At 34.1% G+C, this 21,245-nt stretch overlaps 1 protein-coding gene across 3 annotated transcripts in view; it reads right to left on the bottom strand.

Moving 5' to 3' along the window:
* COL5A2 (collagen type V alpha 2 chain) overlaps positions 1 to 21,245 on the bottom strand; it is a 366,641-nt gene that overhangs the window by 57,488 nt on the left and 287,908 nt on the right. For all 3 annotated transcript variants that reach the window (XR_003793913.1, XM_029225091.1, XM_029225090.1), the window contains 7 exons: positions 18,851 to 19,075; positions 14,385 to 14,398; positions 10,041 to 10,073; positions 8,625 to 8,657; positions 6,930 to 6,983; positions 1,831 to 1,941; positions 613 to 690 (listed from right to left, as the gene is read on the bottom strand). Coding sequence is in view for 2 of the 3 variants with exons in the window: in XM_029225090.1 (XP_029080923.1) it covers positions 613 to 690; positions 1,831 to 1,941; positions 6,930 to 6,983; positions 8,625 to 8,657; positions 10,041 to 10,073; positions 14,385 to 14,398; positions 18,851 to 19,075 (548 nt within the window). In the remaining variant the exon portion in view is untranslated. The remainder of the gene's footprint in view (positions 1 to 612; positions 691 to 1,830; positions 1,942 to 6,929; positions 6,984 to 8,624; positions 8,658 to 10,040; positions 10,074 to 14,384; positions 14,399 to 18,850; positions 19,076 to 21,245) is intronic.

Here is a 21,245-nt window from a genome sequence, read left to right as displayed (position 1 = left end):
TATTATGAGCAAAAAAGCATGGAGAAGTTGCTTTGAAAAGTGTTAATTCATTCAATGAAATTGCACTGCTCCAAATACCCAGGTTAAAATACTTACTCAGAGAAAATGGGAACCTTTCTAGCTGCTGAAGAAATTCAAAAGAGAATGGGGATGGCCCAGTGCATAAATTTTAGAGTTGTTGGCATAAGGCAACCAGAGAGTATTAAATAGGAAATAATAAAAACTTAAAGCGGTAAAACTTCTCATTTCAAAATTTTTTCAAATAACTTTCTAACAATACCATAAAAGTTTTTTTTTAATTTTTAAAAAATACAGTTTTTGTTGAGGTGGTGGTGGTTATATGTTTTAAAATTCTTTATTTTCTTCAAATACTAAGTGAAAAATACAGACAGCCCTTTATTAATGTAGACAAATATTTTGCATAGTTAGGAATGGAAAACCATTGGGCTTTTAACTGGTACACACCAGGGTTTGATAAATAAATTGAATGAATGAACTGATGGATGGATATGTTTTAAGAAGACACATATCACTTCTTAACTAGCCAACTCAAACCTCTCTGCACAATGGTTTTTCCAAAGTACTTTGATTATCAGTAAAATCTGAACTTACCACAGAGCCAGGCATCAGACCTACTTGACTCCCAAGTCCAGACTTTTCATCCAACCCAGCCATCTGAGCTGAAAACGGCTGTAAAAGCAATGTGTTGACATTATTTCCACAGTAAAAGACATATATCAACATACTTTTTAAACTGAGAAGTGTACATTCTCTGGGATTCTGAAAGAATGGCTCTTCTGAGAATCATTTTATCTGATTTTCTTCCATGGTTAGAGCATGCCAAGCATCTGAACAAAACCTAAAAGTGCCTTTAAAACATTTGTCCTAAAGATTGCAGATTCCATTTCAGAATATTTTACTTAGATGACATTCTTCTTTGTTTGTGGCCAACTTTAAACTGTACTTATATAAGTTGATTACAATTTTACAATCCTTTTAATGAGTCCCTGAATGTTCCAAAATTGGCAACAGTTTTACCTCCTCTCTTTCATATCTAAAAATCTCTGGTAGCCCAATTGACCAAAACTGCCCATACTCATTCCAGGAGTTCTATTAATTTCCAGATTTTAGTGGGAAAAGAATGTGCGTATTGTTTTAAAAATAAACTGGCAATTCCTTCTACAATGTGTTGAAAATCAAATGTAAAAAATTGTTGTAAAAGAAAAATCATATTTCAGGGTTCCATAAGTTCCCTTGTTGTGCTATGCAATCTACTCATAAATCCCCTGTCTCTGCCACTAAGAATTCAAAGAGGCAGGTATAGAAAGACACTTTGTTTTATTTTACTTCTGGCAGGAAACTGATATTCAGGAAATAACCAGGTAGCATTTTTAGTGTCAACTCAGTGGCTCTTTCATATACATCATCCTGGATGTGTCATCCTCCCTTGGTGTAGAGGACATGACACAGATTTTGTCAGCATTCTGAGCCTAGAGAACAAAGGATAAGGACATATTTCTCTTATCAATTCATAGTGGGAACAATATTACTGGTCCTTCAGGATCAACAGAAAGTACAAAATTCCAATGACCAGAACTGACATTGAGAAATACAAATAATTTGAAGCAGCACTTTTAAAAAGTGCTACTTCGAATTTTCCAACAATTCCCTGTGGATTTCCTAGTTTTATTGTTATTCATAGCAGTATTGTGTTCACTTAAGCTTCTCTTGCAGTCAAGGGTCAATATCTGAACTAACACAATTTAAAATCATAACAATAAATCAAAAAATTTTATCTAAAGATGATATTGAACAATGCACACATCTCACCCTGTTCATGCCATCGGGTCCTGGGTGAGATGGATGTCCAGGAGGTCCTGGGGCACCCGGTTGACCAGGAACACCTGGTTCTCCATCGATTCCCTGAGGACCACGAGGACCCTGGAAAAATAAGCCAGTAGAGATTAGAACCCATTGCCAAATATGTACTTAATTGAAAGCAAAAACCAGACTTCTTGATGGAGATAAAGTGTTCATTATTTTTTTAAAAATAGCAACCCAGCCACCTACAGTAATTTCATCAGCTATTCCAACACTGCGGATTTCAGCCCTGGTCACAGCCTCTACCATCGGGACGTGGTACATTCTGGGTAAGAATTTTACTCTTGATGTGTTAAACCCCCAGTAATGAGCCTTCTTGAAATAATTATAAGAGTGTATTCAGTTCATCAGTATTCTAGTATAAGCTTCCTTATTTGGTTGAGTTTTGCTGTTCAGGGTATCTCATCAACGATTTCTAAATTCACTTGTCTGTCTTAGATTAAATTTACTGTGTATGTTCTTGCTTAACTTTCCCCCACTTAAAAAAAGAATGTGATGGATCCTTGATTGGGGTTTGTGGTTTTTCTCATCTTTCTAATTTTTTAATGCTTCACATAGCTCCTGGCTCATAGTAGACACTCAGTATGTGCTTACTACATTTTCACATTTCAATCCTCTACTCTAGTACTTGAAGTCTGGCACACTTTATTTTCCATACTACTCCCAAAGGTAGTCCAGACCAATGAGAAGTAGAGGGAAAGGCACGGGGACTCAGCCAAGTCTACTTCTCAGGGCAGTGAGCAATGAGTTGTAGCTGCTGAATTCCACCCTCCTCCTAGCCCACATTCTGAAGGCAGGTTGGGGAACAGCCACGTCCTCAGTTCTGGAAATGCTCCGTCCCCTAACCTTATCATTCCCACAAGTCTTGTTAACTATTTTATGGCTTTTTAACCCTAGAGATTCTTAACAGGACCAAAGAAAGGAAAGGAAGGATGAAAAAACTCAATATACTTTTACTAATTAGAAGCAGGGATCAAGAAAAATACGGTGAGTTAGAGTTTAATAGTAAAAGAATCTTCTCATGCCTAAGCATGAGGATATCTTCCAGCCCACAATAAGCAAATATAAGCTGGTACAGCAGAGGGAATAAATGCAGGACAAGCAGAGGGGGCAGTTTGCATATGATGGTTTGGGGGAGGGTGGCACAATAGCTATTCAGAAATTTAATTAATGTATTTTAATATATTTAAACACTCATGTTTGACATGTTTACTTCCTGGAGTAGTGGAATAATTAAGCAAATTTATGTGTTCAAATAGAAGTAATAGCTTAGCCTGAGAAAACTCACATTTTGAAAACTAATTTCTCAGAAAGTTATTCTCACCCTTTAAAAATCAAACCCCTTCTGACTCCTAAACCACTAACCATTCACTGCACTCTTTTTTCATTTTACATAATGGAGGCTAATTTTTCATTGCTATCTACGACTTCTGGATCATATGAATGCGACACCGTGAGCTGGAAGTGTATATTGTCAGTGATGGCATAGAAAACATAGTAGTCTGACCTACTCAGACTACTGCGTGTGGAAAACTCTTAATGTATTTTTAAAATGTGAAATTGTTAATTGATAACCAGGTTTGGTTAATATAAAAAATGAGCTAAAACATTCTCTCTGCTCTTAAAGAGATTTCCAAAGAAAAACCAAAAACTACATTTAGTTCCAGTGCAAGTAGAGAGAGGTTTGGGCAATATTAATCTTCAAAAACTTGTGTCCTTCCCCCAGCCCTCTGTGATTAAAAATCATGTTTCAAAGTCTGCTCTGAAGACAGTTCACTTTTTCATTGACTTCATGATGCATTCTGTGCCTCCATGGTATATCCTCTAAATAGCCTACATGATTTACTTTTATACAAATTGAGATTAAAATTAATAAAAACTTGTGAAAATTATCCAAAATTAAGTGAACATAATAAGCAAGATTATAAGTGAAAATAAGAAAAAATATTATAACACATGATATTTTGCTGGTAAATATTTAAAACAAAAATTATAACTTTAGAATACATTAAAATATATATTTTCATATTTCCAAGTGTGCTGAATCACATAAGTTTTATATTAAGGTAAGTATTCTATTTATAATCATTCCTTCCCATCCCCCAGGATACTCCACTATCTCAGGCAGCAAACCACAATAAAACGTACTTGTACATTGCCACTAGGTGGCAACACTTAAACATTCACAAATAGAAAGGAAACATAATGACCCCAAATTGTAAAGAACTTTATTCACTGATGGTTAGTAATATCACACACACACACACACACACACACACACACAATGAAATGTTATAGTTGGTAATAACTGGTATATTCCCCATTTTACAGATGAGGGAAGAGACCTATAGAGGTTGTGTCTTGTGCAATTAGAACTCATCACACCATTGACTGTCTACCTCCTGACAGGCTGCTAGTTTGTCACTATGAATTTACCAGGACAATACACTTAAAACTAAGGATATGTGATGAGAGACAGTCATTATGATCATTGGCTAGTAATGAGAGCTTCAAGAGAGTATCTCTATATCAGTAGTTCTCAATCTTAAGCAATTTGCTCCCCTCCCCCACTCCCCACTGCCAGGGGACATTTGGCAGCACCAAGACACGTTTTTATTTGTTCCAATTGTATGAGGGAGGGGGGCAGGGGTTTCTACTAGCATCTAGAGGGTAGAAATCAGGAATGCTGCCAAACATCCTACAATGCATAAGGAATGATCTGGCCCCAAACATCAGTGGTGTTAAGATTGAGAAACTGAGCTCTACTTCACAAGCTTTTGTAGTGTTTGATGGTAATGAAGTAAGGGGAGAAAAATGGTATTTATGACTGCAGTACCAGCCTATATTGTGTCAGCCACAGCTTTTGTCCAGGTAAGCATCTCCTGCAAGTCTTGGGACCTGAGGCAAAACATTCTACCTATAGGTATCTTATGACGTCATGCCAGTATCTTGAAAACAGCCCTGATGGGAGTATTTACACCAGGGAAATCAGCAAAAGCTACAGGCATATTCTTTTTTTTTAAACATCTTTATTGGAGTATAATTGCTCTGCAATGGTGTGTTAGTTTCTGCTTTATAACAGTGAATTACTCCCTCCCACCCTCCCTATCCCACCCCTCTAGGTGGTCACAAAGCACCGAGCTGATCTCCCTGTGCTATGCGGCTGCTTCCCATTAGCTATCTATTTTACGTTTGGTAGTGTATATATGTCCATGCCACTCTCTCGCTTTGTCACAGCTTACCCTTCCCCCTCCCTGTATCCTCAAGTCCATTCTCTAGTAGGTCTGTGTCTTTATTCCTGTCTTGCCCCTAGGTTCTTCATGACCTTTTTTTTTCTAAATAAGTCAGTCATTAAACATTTACCATCACACCACTGCTTGCTAGGATTAAGAGAGGAACAAATTTCCTACTTGGGTATCTGCCAGGACTGTCTTGCTTGATTCTAGGTAAATAACTACTCCTCGAAGTTTTACACACACACACACACACACACACACACACACACGCAATTCACATTGATTGTCTCAGACTTAACCAAGATAGGAAATGGAGCATATAACATACTAAGTCGAGGAGAGAAGAGTAAGAGGACTGAGCAGTAGATTCACTGAATCCTAACAGAAATTCTGGCATTCCAGCAACTAATTCCACAGCAACTTCTACCTAGACTTAGGACTCAGTTTTATCAATTATTCTGGGCACAAGTACATTGATACACAGTGGTTTCTGCATGACCACCCACCCTCCACCCAACTGAAGTCATCTTCCACCTGTCTCTGTCATCCTAGACCCTGGACAGACATCTGAAGATCTACCAACAGCATTTAAGCTACCAACAGTGGCGAGGCAGCTCAGCAGAACAGCAATGAAGAATGGGCCATAAGGGAAGGGAATTGGGACACAGCTTTGCTGCCCACCTACATGGCTATGAACTCCTTCCTTGGGGCCACTGTCATTTACCTGCATACCTGCAAATACCTTCCATAACTCCAGCTGTGGTTTGGAAACAGCACTGGCGTCACCCTATACTTGGTGAAATGTGTAGAAGCAAAGAACCTTATCAAAGATGAAACCAGTGGCAAGAGTTCCTAGCGACATGATCTAAAAATATGTTTTATCCTTATTTATATATTTAAGGTTGTTTTTTCCTTCCTGGCTCATCTATTTTTCCCATTTAGATATGGATAAATACATCTTTGGAAGGTTAAAAATCCATAGAGAGTTAAATTTTAGTAGATATCATTAGACAGAAAATTAAGCAGTAGAAATTTTTCTGATTGTAACACGGATAATGACAGCAATATACAAATTCGTCTAGGTATTTAGTACATAAAGGACATAAGTTTTTGAGGGTGAGATATAAAAAAAGCAAAAGAATTGCTACAATAGGACTTGGTAATAAGAGAAAAATCTGGCACGTATTATATGATAACCTCATGTCTTATCTCAAGAATATAGAATTGATTATTTAAATTTAAAGATGTTCCCTTTGGTAATGAATTTGTTGATGTTTAAAATCACTCCTTTGATAGCTCCGCAGCAGACGCTCAGTGAAAAAGCCAGTGTTACTTGGGAAATAAATTCATTACACAACCACTTGAAAGAAAATTTTGTCCTCTAATAATTTCTTTTTCCTTTATCCTATTTGGTTATTCCTGTAGCAACCACAGATCACAGAACTTGGGTGTTTTATCTCAACAGTGCATTCTTGGCATTGTTAAGTCATGATTTACAACCTCTGAAAACAACATGAGGTACTCATTATGTTTCCTTAGATTCTACTTTATTTTAATTTGACCCCCTAAAGGACAAATAAATATCATCTGTGTTATCTAAGAAGATGTTAGGTAATTATTAGCATGTGATGCTTTCCTCTGAATCAGGATCGATACGCAATTACCTCATGACCTGAATTCTATGTCACGTTTAATAGAAATGAGAAACGAATGGTGCCACTGGCTCTTTGCTGCATCCAGGGAGCTTAGTGTAGACGGGCTTATGCAGTACACAGTACAATTTGCAAAAAGGGAACTCCACTGCCAACTTACAGGTTTTCCTTTTGGGCCTCTCTCTCCTCTTGGTCCTTGTGATCCTGGAGGTCCCTAAAACAGAAAACAATGGTTATGCCTGCAAAACACATATACTTCAGACATTTTTGTTTTAAAGGTTTACCGATATAAGAAAATTGGAAAACAGAAATATCACATTTTTTAAAAATTTAATTCAGTTGAAGACTACAGAAAATAAACCCATGTGTATATAAAAGCTCTGTGTGCACAGAAAGGCTGTTTCTTTTAGCACTGAAGCTTAAAGACTTGAAAAGAAGTGTAAAATCGTGGTGCCCAATGAGCTGTATATACTAGTTTGAACAATAACTGTAAATTTGTAAGGATTGTTTCTTTGCTGTCTTGTCTCAGACACAAAAACTTACGATTCAGATTTGAGAACTACAAAATCGTACAAACTCCAGATTTCCAATTTTCTGACGGAATGTATGAGTTCATATTGGTACATGATATCTCAAACTGTTCATCACTATTCAAGTTGCTGATGAAAGCAATGGAAAGAAAGGCCTCTTATTCTACTATTAATTTGTGTGCCTTCAAGTATCTAGTATCTTTTTTTTTAACTTGATTTAGAATTGCATCATCTCCATCGTATATTTAAAATCCACTGAGAATTTTCCAAATGGTAATTGTAGTTATTTCTCTATTAAAATAACAAATGATTGGGACTTCCCTGGTGGTCCAGTGGTTAAGAATCCGCCTTCCAGTGCAGGGGGCGCGGGTTCGATGCCTGGTCGGAGAACTAAGATCACACATGCAGCGGGGCAACTAAGCCCGCGTGCTCCAGAGCCCGTGAGCCAGAACCAGAGAGCCCGCACACCGCAACTAGAGAGAAGCCCACGCACCGCAATAAAGAGCCTGCGCGCTGCAACAAAAGATCCCACATGCCACAGCTAAGACCCGATGCAGCCAAATAAATAAATATATATTTTTTAAATAACAAATTATTATATTTCAAAAGTGGCATTTTGTGCTGATATCTTAAATTAACCTTTTTTCCCCAGAAAATGGCAGTTGCCAGGAGAATTTTATTTCTCTTCAAAAGAGTTTCAATCAAGTTGTAAAAATTAGACTGTTCATTTACTCAAGTCAACATACAGTATTGTTTAAAAGCAAAAGCTTCAGAAGGACTATAGCAGGTCTGTTAAAGCGTATCAGTATTTCACTTATGTTAATTTAATGTGTTTTAAAATTTACAGGAATTGTGTGTGTGCGTGTGTGTGTGTGTGTGTGTGTGTGTCTTATCCATCTGGTTACCTGTGAATGCTACCACTAACCCAAACCTGAAATCAATAGTCTTTTACGCTAAACCAGAAATATGCTATCTGATGCATAATTTCTCAAACTCTAATGTAATATATGATTTAATTTTATAGTAACAGATGAAATTAATAGTTTGTTTCATTAAACAAATAAAAGGAGTCTACCCTTAATCATTGTCAAACAGACTAATATGCCCTAATTTCAATGAGTACAGTTAACCTAATTAGGGTTCATCAATATCATTCACTGCTGCAAAGGACTTCTTAAACTTGAGGATGTTGCAAAACAAAATGTTTCAAGAAATCAAGCATCATTATTTTATAGTCTATTGTCTTTTCATAGATATAATATCCATAAAGATTCAGTATCTCAAAGAACTTAAGAGTATCATGAATATTGGAGGAAACTACTTACTGAGGGTCCTGGACGTCCACGTATGCCTGTTACCTAAATGATAAACAAGATAATATGAAAAGATAAAGTTTCTAAAGAGTTTTCGAAAACTTAATAGTCTAACAAATAAGAACAACAACAAAAGCCCAGTGAATTTTTTTAGAACAAATAGATGTTGATAGTTGATGCCCATTTCCTCCTTGCCTATAAAGCTAAGACATTATCTAATTTAAACTCTAATATAGGGAGGCAGTACTGGTATAGTGATTGAGAGCACCAATCCTGGAGCCAAGGGGCCTGGGTTCAAATCCTAACTCCATCCCTTCCCTTACCAGTTGTATGACCTTGGACTAATTAATTACTGTCTCTGTACTTAAGGTCCCTCTTCTGTAAAATGGTGATAATGATTATGAAATTACCTCCCTCTCAGAGTTGTTGTGAAGACAAACAAATAAATATTTGGAAAACACTTAAAACAGCACCTTAGACATTGTGTTTTTAAATGAAAGAAAACAATATGAACGGTTTACTTTTTAGGGAATCTTTGTTAAAGACAAGCCAATTGAAAAGCAAAGCAAAAATGCAAATATTGTCAAATAAATCAACATGTTATACTTCTGTCTTGACAAAATGATGATAACTCCTTTAAAATCTAGGAGAGTGGTGAAGAACTTTCATCCTCTTTAATGATATACTTTTTGATCATCTACAAGTCTAAATAACTCTTAAGAACTCTTATACACTATGGAATTTAAATCAGGATAATGGCATAACATATTTCCAGAAGTGTGGCACATTAAATCATGCCTTTCCATTTGGATTATATGGCTATTTATACTATAAAAAATGTACATCTTAACTATCACTTTATATTCACATACATTATATTTAATTTTGTAAAACCCTAATTTACACCTTTAGTCATGCGACAATAAAAGTCAGGAAATTGTGAAAAATAAATATGAAATATTGTATTAAAGAATTGATCTAGGGGCTTCCCTGGTGGCACAGTGGTGGAGAATCTGCCTGCCAATGCAGCAGACACGGGTTTGAGCCCTGGTCTGGGAGGATCCCACATGCCGCAGAGCAACTGGGCCCGTGAGCCACAATTACTGAGCCTGCGCGTCTGGAGCTTGTGCTCCGCAACAAGAGAGGCCGCAATAGTGAGAGGCCCGCGCACCGCGATGAAGGGTGGCCCCCGCTTGCCACAAGTAGAGAAAGCCCTTGCACAGAAACGAAGACCCAACACAGCCATAACTAAATTTAAAAAAAAAAAATTGATCTATTTTGGTTTGCTTCTTTTATACTAAAAACTTGGTTATAAAATAAATTCCCTGTTTTTGAAAGTATGTATATAAGCAATAATATATCAATACAACAAGGCTATAACTAAGTTTATCAATGGTACATGAAAGCAGTATATACATATATACTTACAACAGGCACTAATCCTGGTTCTCCTTTTTGTCCCTATGAAACAAAATAAAAGTTCAATTAGCAAAATATGTGGCTTGTTGAGCATTAACATGTCATATTAGAATATTCCACATAAACACTGGAAATTTCTGCGTAAGAAAGGTAAAAAACTAAATTGAGAAAAAAGTTAACAATCAATCTTTAAAATATTTAGTCAGACAGTATTCATGAAAAAAACACTAATCTCAAAGACATGAAAAGAAAATTAATCCAATGCGTGAAATGTGTAAAGTTGTTTCCCTTCAGTTTTTACAGTAAACAAACCGAAAGAGAAAATCCAGAAATGTGGACATATTTGAATTTTCACACTCATATTACATGCCACCTAGCTTTTAGTAACCTATCAGATGCCATTCCTGAAAAACCTGCCATCCCTTTTTTTTTAACTCATGGAAGAATATGAGAAATAACAAGAGATGTATGGCTGTCTTTTAAGAAAAAAAAAGGAAAGAAAAGAAAGGACATAATAATATTAGTCAGGTAATTCTCAATATCTGTGGAAAATCTAGAAAAAACATTAACTGAACAGGAAAGTAAAAAATAACACAAGAAACTATCATAACTTAAATAAAGTCAGGAAGTTTAATTTGCTCTTATAATAGATGTAGCTAACACAACCGATATAGATGGAATTTCTTTTGATTCTTAGAACTTTAGATTATCAAAAACTGCATTCTTATAGCATGATGTCAAGTATATAGTTTAAATAATATTGGATGAATTGAATCTTTATATACCTCTACTGTATCACGTACTTGCTTGCATTATTTATTTCAGAATTTGTCTTCCAACAGATTTTGGTCTCCCCAAGGTCATGATTATGTCTACTTTATATTCTCAGCTGGACACACAGAAGTTCTCAATAAATTAATTAATATATTAATTTTCATTAATACACTATGAAAAATGTTTTTTCCTAGGCAATTACAGAGAATGAATGCATTGAGGCTTATATCCAAACTATAGAAAATGCAACAATAATGAATTCTCTTTTATTAAATTTCTCCTTTTACATATACTGTTCTTATATCTGATTATATAAAGAACATGAGTTCATAGTAGGGAATTGTTAAATAGAGGAAACAGAGAGATAAACTAAATATCATACTCATGCCCAGGAGATAATCACTGTTAACATTCTGGTAATCTTAGTTTTCCATCATGTACCTGAGTTGGTTTACCTAATCAATGCCTCAGTATTTTACTCTTAGATGTTGTCTTCATTTAAAACATTATTTTACAATCTTGACAGTCTTAATGGTGGACTCAACGACAGAACAGTACCCTGATCGTACTTGCTGATTCTAATGCTGAGGCAGCTAATACTCATGAAGTCAGGAATAAACTGAGAATTCAGAAGTATTGCAAATGCTTTGCAGCTCTATTTACAATAGCCAGGACATGGAAGCAACCTAAGTGTCCATCGACAGATGAATGGATAAAGAAGATGTGGCACATCTATACAATGGAATATTACTCAGCCATATAAAGAAACGAAATTGAGTTATTTGTAATGAGATGGATGGACCTAGAGTCCGTCATACAGAGTGAAGTAAGTCAGAAAGAGAAAAACAAGTACTGTATGCTAATACATATATATGGAATCTAAAAAAAAAAAAAAATGGTTATGAAGAACCTAGGGGCAGAACAGGAATAACGATGCAGACGTAGAGAATGGACTTGAGGACAGAGGGAGGGGGAAGGGTAAGCTGGGACGAAGTGAGAGAGTGGCATGGACTAATATATACACTGCAAAATGTAAAATAGATAGCTAGTGGGAAGCAGCCACATAGCACAGGGAGATCAGCTCAGTGCTTTGTGACCACTTAGAGGGGTGGGATACGAAGGGTGGGAGGGAGACACAAGAGGGAGGAAATATGGGGATATATGTATATGTATAGCTGACTCACTTTGTTATAAAGCAGAAACTAACACACCATTGTAAAGCAATTATACTCCAATAATGATGTTTAAAAAAAAAAAAAAGAAGTATTGGAAATGGCTCTACAGAGGCAGGAGGATGCTTCAAGGTAGACTGAAGCACACCTACAAAAAGACTAGAGGAATAGGGGATCAACACATATGGGAGGCAAAGTAGAACAGGCTTATCTCTGCACTAACTTCTAGACTAGGTCTTTCCATTTTTAACATGAAAGTAATACAAATTAAGAGCTAAAAGAGCTTTTAAGAGCTAAAAGCTAACCTTTTAAGAGCTAAAAGAGCTTTCTTTGAAATATTAAGAAAATTTTAATTGTTCAGAGAGGGTATGCAAATCTGTGTCCAATAAATAAAGGAGTTTATGAGAATGATACTGAAGAAAATGTTCCTTTTAGGAACAAGTCTAGAAAAACAAGAAGGGAGGAGAAATTATTTCAGGCAAAATTAGAAAAATGAGCCTCCTATTGTTCCACAATACTTGATACGGGATTAAATGTTCTCTTATCAGGTTCTGATAACAAATTTATCTAATGATTCTATGATTTTTCTTATTTTGGAAATAAGCCACATATGTAAATATTTGTTGCTTTTGTTAATATGGGCTTTGAATAAATCAATTTATGTGGAATGATAATTTTACTAAATTTGATTTCCATACCCGTGGGAAACATAAAATTCAAGTACTCAGATTCAGATGAGAATTACAGTTTATTTTACTTCTCATCTGTTATTCATCACTTAATGCTCTGTGGACATGCCTCATCACTTTTATAGCATGCCGTTACCATGGAAGTAGTCACAGCATTTTTCCCAGCATCATGTCATCTGTATTATTTGCCTCCTACAGGATTTTAACAAGGGCTCAGTAATTATTTGGGGGTTAACATGAATGAATTAATTATAAATAAAAATCAATTTTATAGAAACCAAGCACAAAATGTATTTATATAATATTACTCTACTCTCATATTTCTGATGACGATAATAAATAACAGGGTTATGAAGACAGTAGCACATAACTAAAGCATGCTAAATTAACAGCTGTTTTGAGTGTGTCCAGCTGTCCCATTCCACCTTTGGGAAAAGGCAGTAAACTAAATGACATAGCCTGACAGTTGTCCCTCAGCAAATTGGGTGATTACTAACCAAATCAAATTGATTACATCAGGGCAGTTCTCACTGTCCTTCTTTATTTTTTTCACAGATTGTTTATCTATCTACCTACCTATTCACCTATCTGTCTAGTTTGTTTGAGGCCTATACTCAAACCTTTATGTTTCATATTTTTATAGCTTTCAGATGTAAATTAAATATGAGCTGGAATCTGTAGTCCTTCTCCTTTAACATATATTCAAATGTAAATAGCTTCACTGATATTTATGTCAAATAAGACAAATTTATGGTGTTGTCCTCTGAACCAAAAAATGTAAAGGTGACAAGGACCTCCTCTTGATAGACAGCATCACTTTCATTTACCATGAAGGTATTGCATTGCATTATCTGATTATCACTTTACCAAAGTTCCACTGCATGCAGAGGCAAAGAATTTAAATTTGCTGTCTAAAATCTGCCATGAAAATTGGAATGACTGCTCATTTCCATTCTTGATTCCTGTGCCCAGACCATCTGGATAAGACCAGAGCAAATTCCATAGTTTTCAACATAACCAGAAAACGGAGAGCACTTCCAAGGCAATGGAACTCTCTTCACTGACTGGGATTACCCATGTCCAGATGACAAGTGGCTAAACCATGGCTATACCCCAATATTGTCCTCTTGAGCGTAAGGCTTGTCTCTCGGATTAGATTTTAGGCTCCTTGAATGTGAAGAAGGGGAGAGAAAGGAAGGTAATGTGTGTTTGGCAAAACGTTCAATTAATTCTTTTAAATGAATCTTTACTTCCCAATCAATGGGCGAGAGACCACGATTCCACTGAAGTAGAACTAATACCCTCCCTTCTCTTCCTTCCTTCCCTCCTTATTTCCTTCTGTTAGACATTTAATATATTAATTAGACCTTAATAAATAAATTAATTAGACATTAATTAGACATTTAATATATATAAGGTATATACTAAGTGCTGTGATAAATGCAAGTAATACAAAGGTTAATATGACACAGTCTCAGTCCCTAAGGGATTCACAACCTTCTGGAAGAAACATCTATAAACAAAAATTAACAAAGTGAATAAACCAGAGGCATCTATAATCTATAATCAAAGTAGTTAAACTGTGCTCATATATTTATATTTGTGTGGTACTTTATACTTTACAAAAGGTTTTCAAACACTTCAAAGCACAGTCCTATGTGGATAGCGTTAGAATTTTAAAAATTTACAAAAATGAAACTATGCAAAGTAAAACTTACCTTTCTTCCTCTACCTATAAAAAGAAAAGAATAAATATGTTATTTTATGCAGATATAGTTATTGAGAATCTCCTAAATATTTATTTCAATAATTATTTTTAGAGAGTCAGAATTTAACTTAAACAGCTTTCCCTGTCACCAGTAGATATAATTCAAAAGTTGTTTTGGATCAATATGTTTGTAGGAGGCAAAATAATACATCCCTTTGGAAAATTCTGACGTTATGTGATTATTCTTAACATCCTTTATATAGTATTTAAAATTCATTAAATTATAACATTGACTATTAAAATTATAGCTAATTATCTTCAATCAGTATGCTCTGTTTTTGTTTTTTATACTTTTTTGAGTAGGCTATTCATTCACATGGTTAAAAAAAACAAACCCAAAATATATTAATAAAGGTATACAATTATACAGTGAAAAATCTTATTGTCCCCTTTCCTCTAATTCCCACATTTCACTTCTCACAGGAGGTCACTATTATTAATTTTTCTATTATTAGTCTTCCTAACCAAGAACATAATAGAACATTACATTTATTAAAGTCATCATTTGAGTTAGTAGTGTTTTAAAGTTTTCTTCAGATAGGTCTTGCAAATTTTGTATGAAGTTTACCCTTAGCCACTTTATCCTATACATTGCTATTATAAATAAGACAGTTTTATTCCTATTATTTATTCTATGAGGTAATTGTATATAGTATATCTATTAATTTGTTAATTTTATACTGCACTATCTTACTAAATTGTTTTGTAGTATTTTTTTACTCTATTCCCTCAGGTTTTGTAAGTACACAATTGTAACAAAACACTGTTACTATAAAGATGAATCATTGGACCAATTCTGAGTTGGCCCTTAGCATTAAAGGTAATGCTTCTATTATTAAATATAATAAAGCTTCTAAGCTGAGATGTAAATATTTTATCATGTTAATGAAATGTCATTTATTACTAAGTTACTAAGTATCTATATCAAGAATATTTATTTGCCTTTGCCAAATGTCTTCAATTATGGAGAAAAGCATGTGATTTTTTTTAATAGATCTGCTAAGATAATTATTTTTAATTATTTTTATTAATAGCTTTCTTAATATTGAATTATTCTTTTACTTAAGGAATAATCTCTACTTTTTCATGGCTAATTATCCTTTTAATGTGCTAACAGATTTAATATTTTATGTTTTTTAATAAATTTAAAAATATTAAGTAAATTTATATGATTATAGTTTTCTTTTTTGTGCAATTTTGCCACATTTGGCTATCAAGGATGTACTTCATTCCTAACAAGTCATTAGAAGTATGCCTTCTCTTTGCATGTTCTAGAAGAGCTTAAACAGCATTAAAATAATCTGTTTTGTAATGGTTTAGCACAATTGTGAAATCATCTGCTACATTTTGTAGGTCTATCTGCTTTACAGATTTTTCTATTTCTTCTAGGGAAATCTGTGTGCTCACTTTTTCTCCTTTTACCAGGGCTAGTTTTAGCAAATTATATTTTCCTAGAAAGGTATCCATTTCATATAGGTTTTCAAATTTATCAGCATAAAGTTGTGCAAAGAAACCTTTTATTATTGTTTTATGTTCTCTGTTTTCATTTGGTCATTTTCCCATTACCATTTCTTATTTTATGGTTAATTTATTTTGTTGATTTCCTGTAGTACTATCTTTTGAATTTACATATTGCTACTGTATTTCAGTTTTCTCACTTTTCAACTCATTTTTTCCTTATGAATTTCTTCTGCATATTTTCAGCTTATTTTGTTGTTCTTTTTCTAATTTTTTGAGATGGATGCTAAATGCACATATTTTTATTCTTTCTTTTTCATTTTTTTAAGAATATAGCTGTAGATTTTTCATTATATTTTAAAAAAATGTTTCATAATGTTTTCAAGAACATTTGTATTGTTTGGTATGTTAGTCTTTCTGATGTTTGAGAAGATTCATATATTGGCTCTACTATTTAACATTATTCTTTTATATTACTCATATCTTTATTTAGACAGTTTCTGTTAGCTTTATTAAAATGAGCAGTGATAAAAATTACAGTGCTTCCTATTTGTTCTCTGACCCTTACACTTTCTTCCAGCACGCAATTTAAGACAAGAAAATGCCCTAGTATTTATCTCTGTAGTGTTAAATGTGCTACTATACTTCTTCTATATGATTTGTCAGCTTTGAATGATATTCTTTGACTTCTGCCTCATAAAGGTGAGGAATTAGCAAACTCAACTCTACTTTGCCCTTTTTTGTCTTCTCTCTTTATGTATTATTAGTTGTATTATTTCTATATTGTCAGATTCAATAACATTTATATTCCCATCGGTCACCCTAAACTGCACTTTTGTTTTAGTCTCTTTCTAGAGTTAAATATATCAATGCTCATGTCAGTTCTTTGACAATTTCACCAATTAACTCTTGGTTGTCTTGGGTTTGTCCCATAGTTAGTTTCCCTAAGAAATTTATGGAAAGAGTCCCAGAGTTCCTGTGTGTTTTACTGTTTTTTCCATAACTTTTATACTTGAAGGAGAGAATGGATTTATCTTTAAACTTTGGTTCCACATATTGTTTTCCTTGGGAAACATGTAGATATTGTTCCACTCTCTTCTGGTATTGAATATTATTACTATGGAGAAATCTGTGACTAATCTGAATAGTTTTTCATTTTAGAATTTATCCATTCTTTTTCACTGATTTTCCAAAAGACTCTTTTTCTTTAAAGTTTAATAACTTTACTAAGATATGTCTCTATGCTGACTCTTCTGGGTCAATTTTTTTAGCCACTTGGTTTCCTTTTTCAATATCAAAAATGAAAGTTTAATTTTACTCCAGAAAAGTTTTCTTGGATTATGTCATTATTTGTTCTGCTCTATTGCATTTATTTTTTCTTTGGGATTCTTCTTTAGGGCTATCCTTTACATATCTTCTAAATTATTTTCTTTCAAATCCTTTTCCCTATTTTTATTTTTTATTTTTACTTTTCTCATTTCTATTTTCTACATCCCTTATTGTATTTTCTGCAGTATCAATTCTCCTTGTGCACCTTCCTATTTCATCTTCATTTCCCTATGATGATTTGGTTATCCTTCTACTTATTTACTCATTATTTCTTCTTTTTGTATTTCTAATTTATGACGTTCTTTCTTTCAATTACTTCATTAAGTTTTATTTAGTTTATGGTTAAATGGTTGGTCAGAATTTCTATCTGTTCTGTGATAGTATATTTACTAGTGTGTTCTTTATCTCATAAGTTTCGTTAAACTGTCCTACCTTTTTCCTTATAGTATCTTTGTATCAATGCTGTTGTCATCTCTTTTTTTTTTCATTATTCATCTTGGAATAAATTGGGCTTCCGTAAACCACCTATTTGTAGGAAGTTGTGTATTTTGCTCTGTTTTTTGATATTTGCCACCATTGTTCCAACATACTACTTGCTTATTCCCACAGGTTTAATTTTGCTTTACTCCTGGGGATTCTGTGCAGATTGTATCTACTTCAGGTAGCCCTTTGGTGTCTTGTTTTTAATTCTTCCCATTACATCTTCCGTATTACCTGGCTAAAAATTAAGTTTGGGTATTTATTCCAGGCAAATTGTCACTGTTGAAAGATACCCAAGAGGATAATTGGTAAATTACTGTGTAATGTTTCCGTGAAAATACTTTTGAATACTTCATCATATTTGTTGTTATTTGCAGTGAAATTTGGGGGAAAAAATAAAGCCTTGACACTGTATTGACAAGGATGCATGCAAGTCTCCATTCATGACTGCTAAAACAAATAACCTAAAAGTTTAATATTAATCTTACCTGGTTCACTAAAACACATAAATATGAACTTGTTTCTCTTATATGGAAGTTTTTCTAACATGTTACTCAAATACACAGGCTATGTTAAACACAAACACTTTTCTCCAAAAAAGAACTTTTAAAAACCAGTAAGTTATATCATTGTTTTCTCAAGGAAATCCATTTCATTCTCTTGTCTTTCTTAGCCAACATTAAAAGCATTCTGCATTTCTGAGCCACTGTAATAGAGGGTGCTGTGGCAATAAATTACATTAGAAATTATTATTCCATTACCAAGGTCAAAGCTGGCACCAGGGAAGAGAAATGTGTTTATAGATCTCCTCTTAGATATTAATGGACTTCACAGAAAAGCAACAAATATCTTGGAGGCGCCCAGCATGGATAGGGTTAACAAATGACCATCTTAAGTACTACAAGGAATTCTCAAATTAGACATAACCACTTAAAATGCAGCCAAAAAAATTCCCTGGTTTTTAAGACAAGAAATAACTTTATTTTCATTACTGTTAGATAAAGTGAGTGAGAGAAATTATTAACCCCAAAGACCACTGAATAGTGACTTAATTGTTTTCTTAGGTTGCTGAATTCTGAGAGCAAAAAACACTGTTACTATAAAGATGAATCATTGGACCAGTTCTGAGTTGGCCCTAAGTATTCTTACCAAAATTGGTATTGCTACTTCCAGTTGTATGTGGACAGACAGGACAGCACTCCCCAGGGGGAGTTACAGGGTCAGCACATTCAAGCACATCCTGGCACTGTATCTTGTCACAAAGAATGGCGCCATTGTCACAGACACAGATCTGGCAAGGGGCAGGTTTCCAAATGTCCCTGTTTAAGTACATCTGACCATTCTGAGTGCAGGCTATTTCTTCACCATATCCTTCTAAAATAAGAAGAAAAAAAGGAGGTTAGTAATCTTCTGAAATTTTGGAATCTGGGAAATATTTAAGAAGGTGAGTCATCTTGTGGGTTCTAAAAAACTCTGGGCTAAGCGATAACTTCCTAAGGAGGCAAAACACAGATGAACTTACTTCATTAGTATTTAAAGACAAAGCATGTAATTCACAATTAAATTATTATGATACTTATATTCTAGCATGATAGGGGGGAAAAAGTGATCCAAAGTTAAGTATACTAAGTCAGAGAGGCTTCCCAAGGTCATTTTTGAAGATACAAATAACCAAACGTGGTAAGATCATGTCAGAAGGATCAAAATAAACCATTTGAAAAGCAGGAAAAGAACAGTTCCAAAGAGAATACATAATTTCAGCGTCTGGTGAACCCTATGTGACTTTAAACTGACCAGAAATTTTCCATTAGTAAATCCCACAACAACAGAAGACAATATATATTCTCATACCATGAAGAAAAACTTAAATTCATTTTAAACATTAAGGTAAAAAAGAATAATGGTGATCCATTTCATGGAATAGATTTCCACTAAACATCCGAAACTAAAAGTGTTTCCTAAACTGTAGTGGAAATGCAAAGCTTATACAGGTAATGCATTCATTATCTTTGCATCAAAATTAATTAAGGAAAAAAAATTAATTAAGGAAAGTCACAACCAAAACAGTATGGTAAGCTATAACCTAATATCTGCCAAATACTTTTCTTATATTTAGATAAAAATTTAATGCAGATTTGGAAAACATACACACAGTTATACACATCGTAGTTCTCTTATACATTTACTATAAAATAAACACATATATTACATCTTTAACTTTGTCATTCTTAAGAAACAAAACTATAGTATTTCAAAACATAATGTGGATCATATAATCCTTGCTTAATTCCTTCAGGAGCTTTCCAACTACTTAAATTCAAAGCTCCTTTTTCAAGCCCAAAGGCCCTCCCTCCCAGTCCTTGTACAACTTGACCCCTTTGCCTAGCACTACCTTTCCATCCCTCAACTCAGACTCTGATAGCTCACTATCATGGTTTGCTTAATTGTCACCTGCCCCCCACAATTCTTCTCTGACTACCCTATAAAAGTAGACTTCCTTCACCGAATTGAAATGCTTCACAGAACTCTTTAAAGAACCCATTCACCCATCGATCCAGTGATTCATTCATTTTGTATTATATACAAGGTAATTAAATATTTACTAAAATGGAATGGCTAGGCAAAAATCACTGCCTTCATAAGATTTATCACAATTAGTATTCATTCTTTTTCCTTGTTTTTGTTCTTATTTCCACCACTAGACAGTAAATTTTATGAAGGTAAGAACTAGTGTGTCTTGTTCGTCATGGTATTTCTAAACCTTGACATCATACCTTGCATAGAGCCAACATTCAACAAATACTTGTTCAATGGGTGGATATGAATGAATGAATGAATCTAAATTATGGTTCACTAATTTAACTGCACCAGCACTAACTTTGCACTTTACAAAAATAAAACTAAAAATTTAAAAATGCATTTACAATTAGTTTTTGAAATATATTTAGTTATATTTATATATTTATCACAATAAATATAGTCAAATGCTAATATAGAACTACGGATGAAAATGATTTCAGTTTAAAGACATTAGTCCAAATATCCATCTTCCTAACTTCAGAAAGTTTTTCTTGGATAGCATTCTTCTCACTGCTCTATGGAATACTTTGCCTCACATATTTAGTCTTTCATCACATATTTGGTAAATGGAAACTTGTTTTCAGAGCACGACACCACATCCTGGCTTCTGTGTTATTCATAAGAAGAGCACAAAGTTTCTAATCTGTTTCATTTTCATCAAAAGATATTTATCACATAATATATAGCTACTCAATAAAACAATATTGGCTCTGTCTATCCAGCGTTACTATAGGCATTTTAAACTAAGGAGAAAATAAGTATCCTGCTTTAATATGCTTTCCTGCAGAACTATTTTGGAAAATATAAGAAATTTGTACATCAAATAAGCAGTGTTACTTTTAGAAGAAAAATCACTTTGAAACAATGTAGTTCCATGGTGAATGTTTTCACAAAACACAACCTATATAGAAATGGACTTACACCCATAGTCCATCGAACTACTCCATTAAGTAAAAAAAGAATA

This window comes from Monodon monoceros, unplaced genomic scaffold (assembly GCF_005190385.1).
Source record: "Monodon monoceros isolate NGI ecotype Baffin Bay Population unplaced genomic scaffold, NGI_Narwhal_1 Super_Scaffold_16, whole genome shotgun sequence".
NCBI lineage: Eukaryota > Metazoa > Chordata > Mammalia > Artiodactyla > Monodontidae > Monodon > Monodon monoceros.
This window is presented reverse-complemented; position numbering and strand designations above follow the sequence as displayed.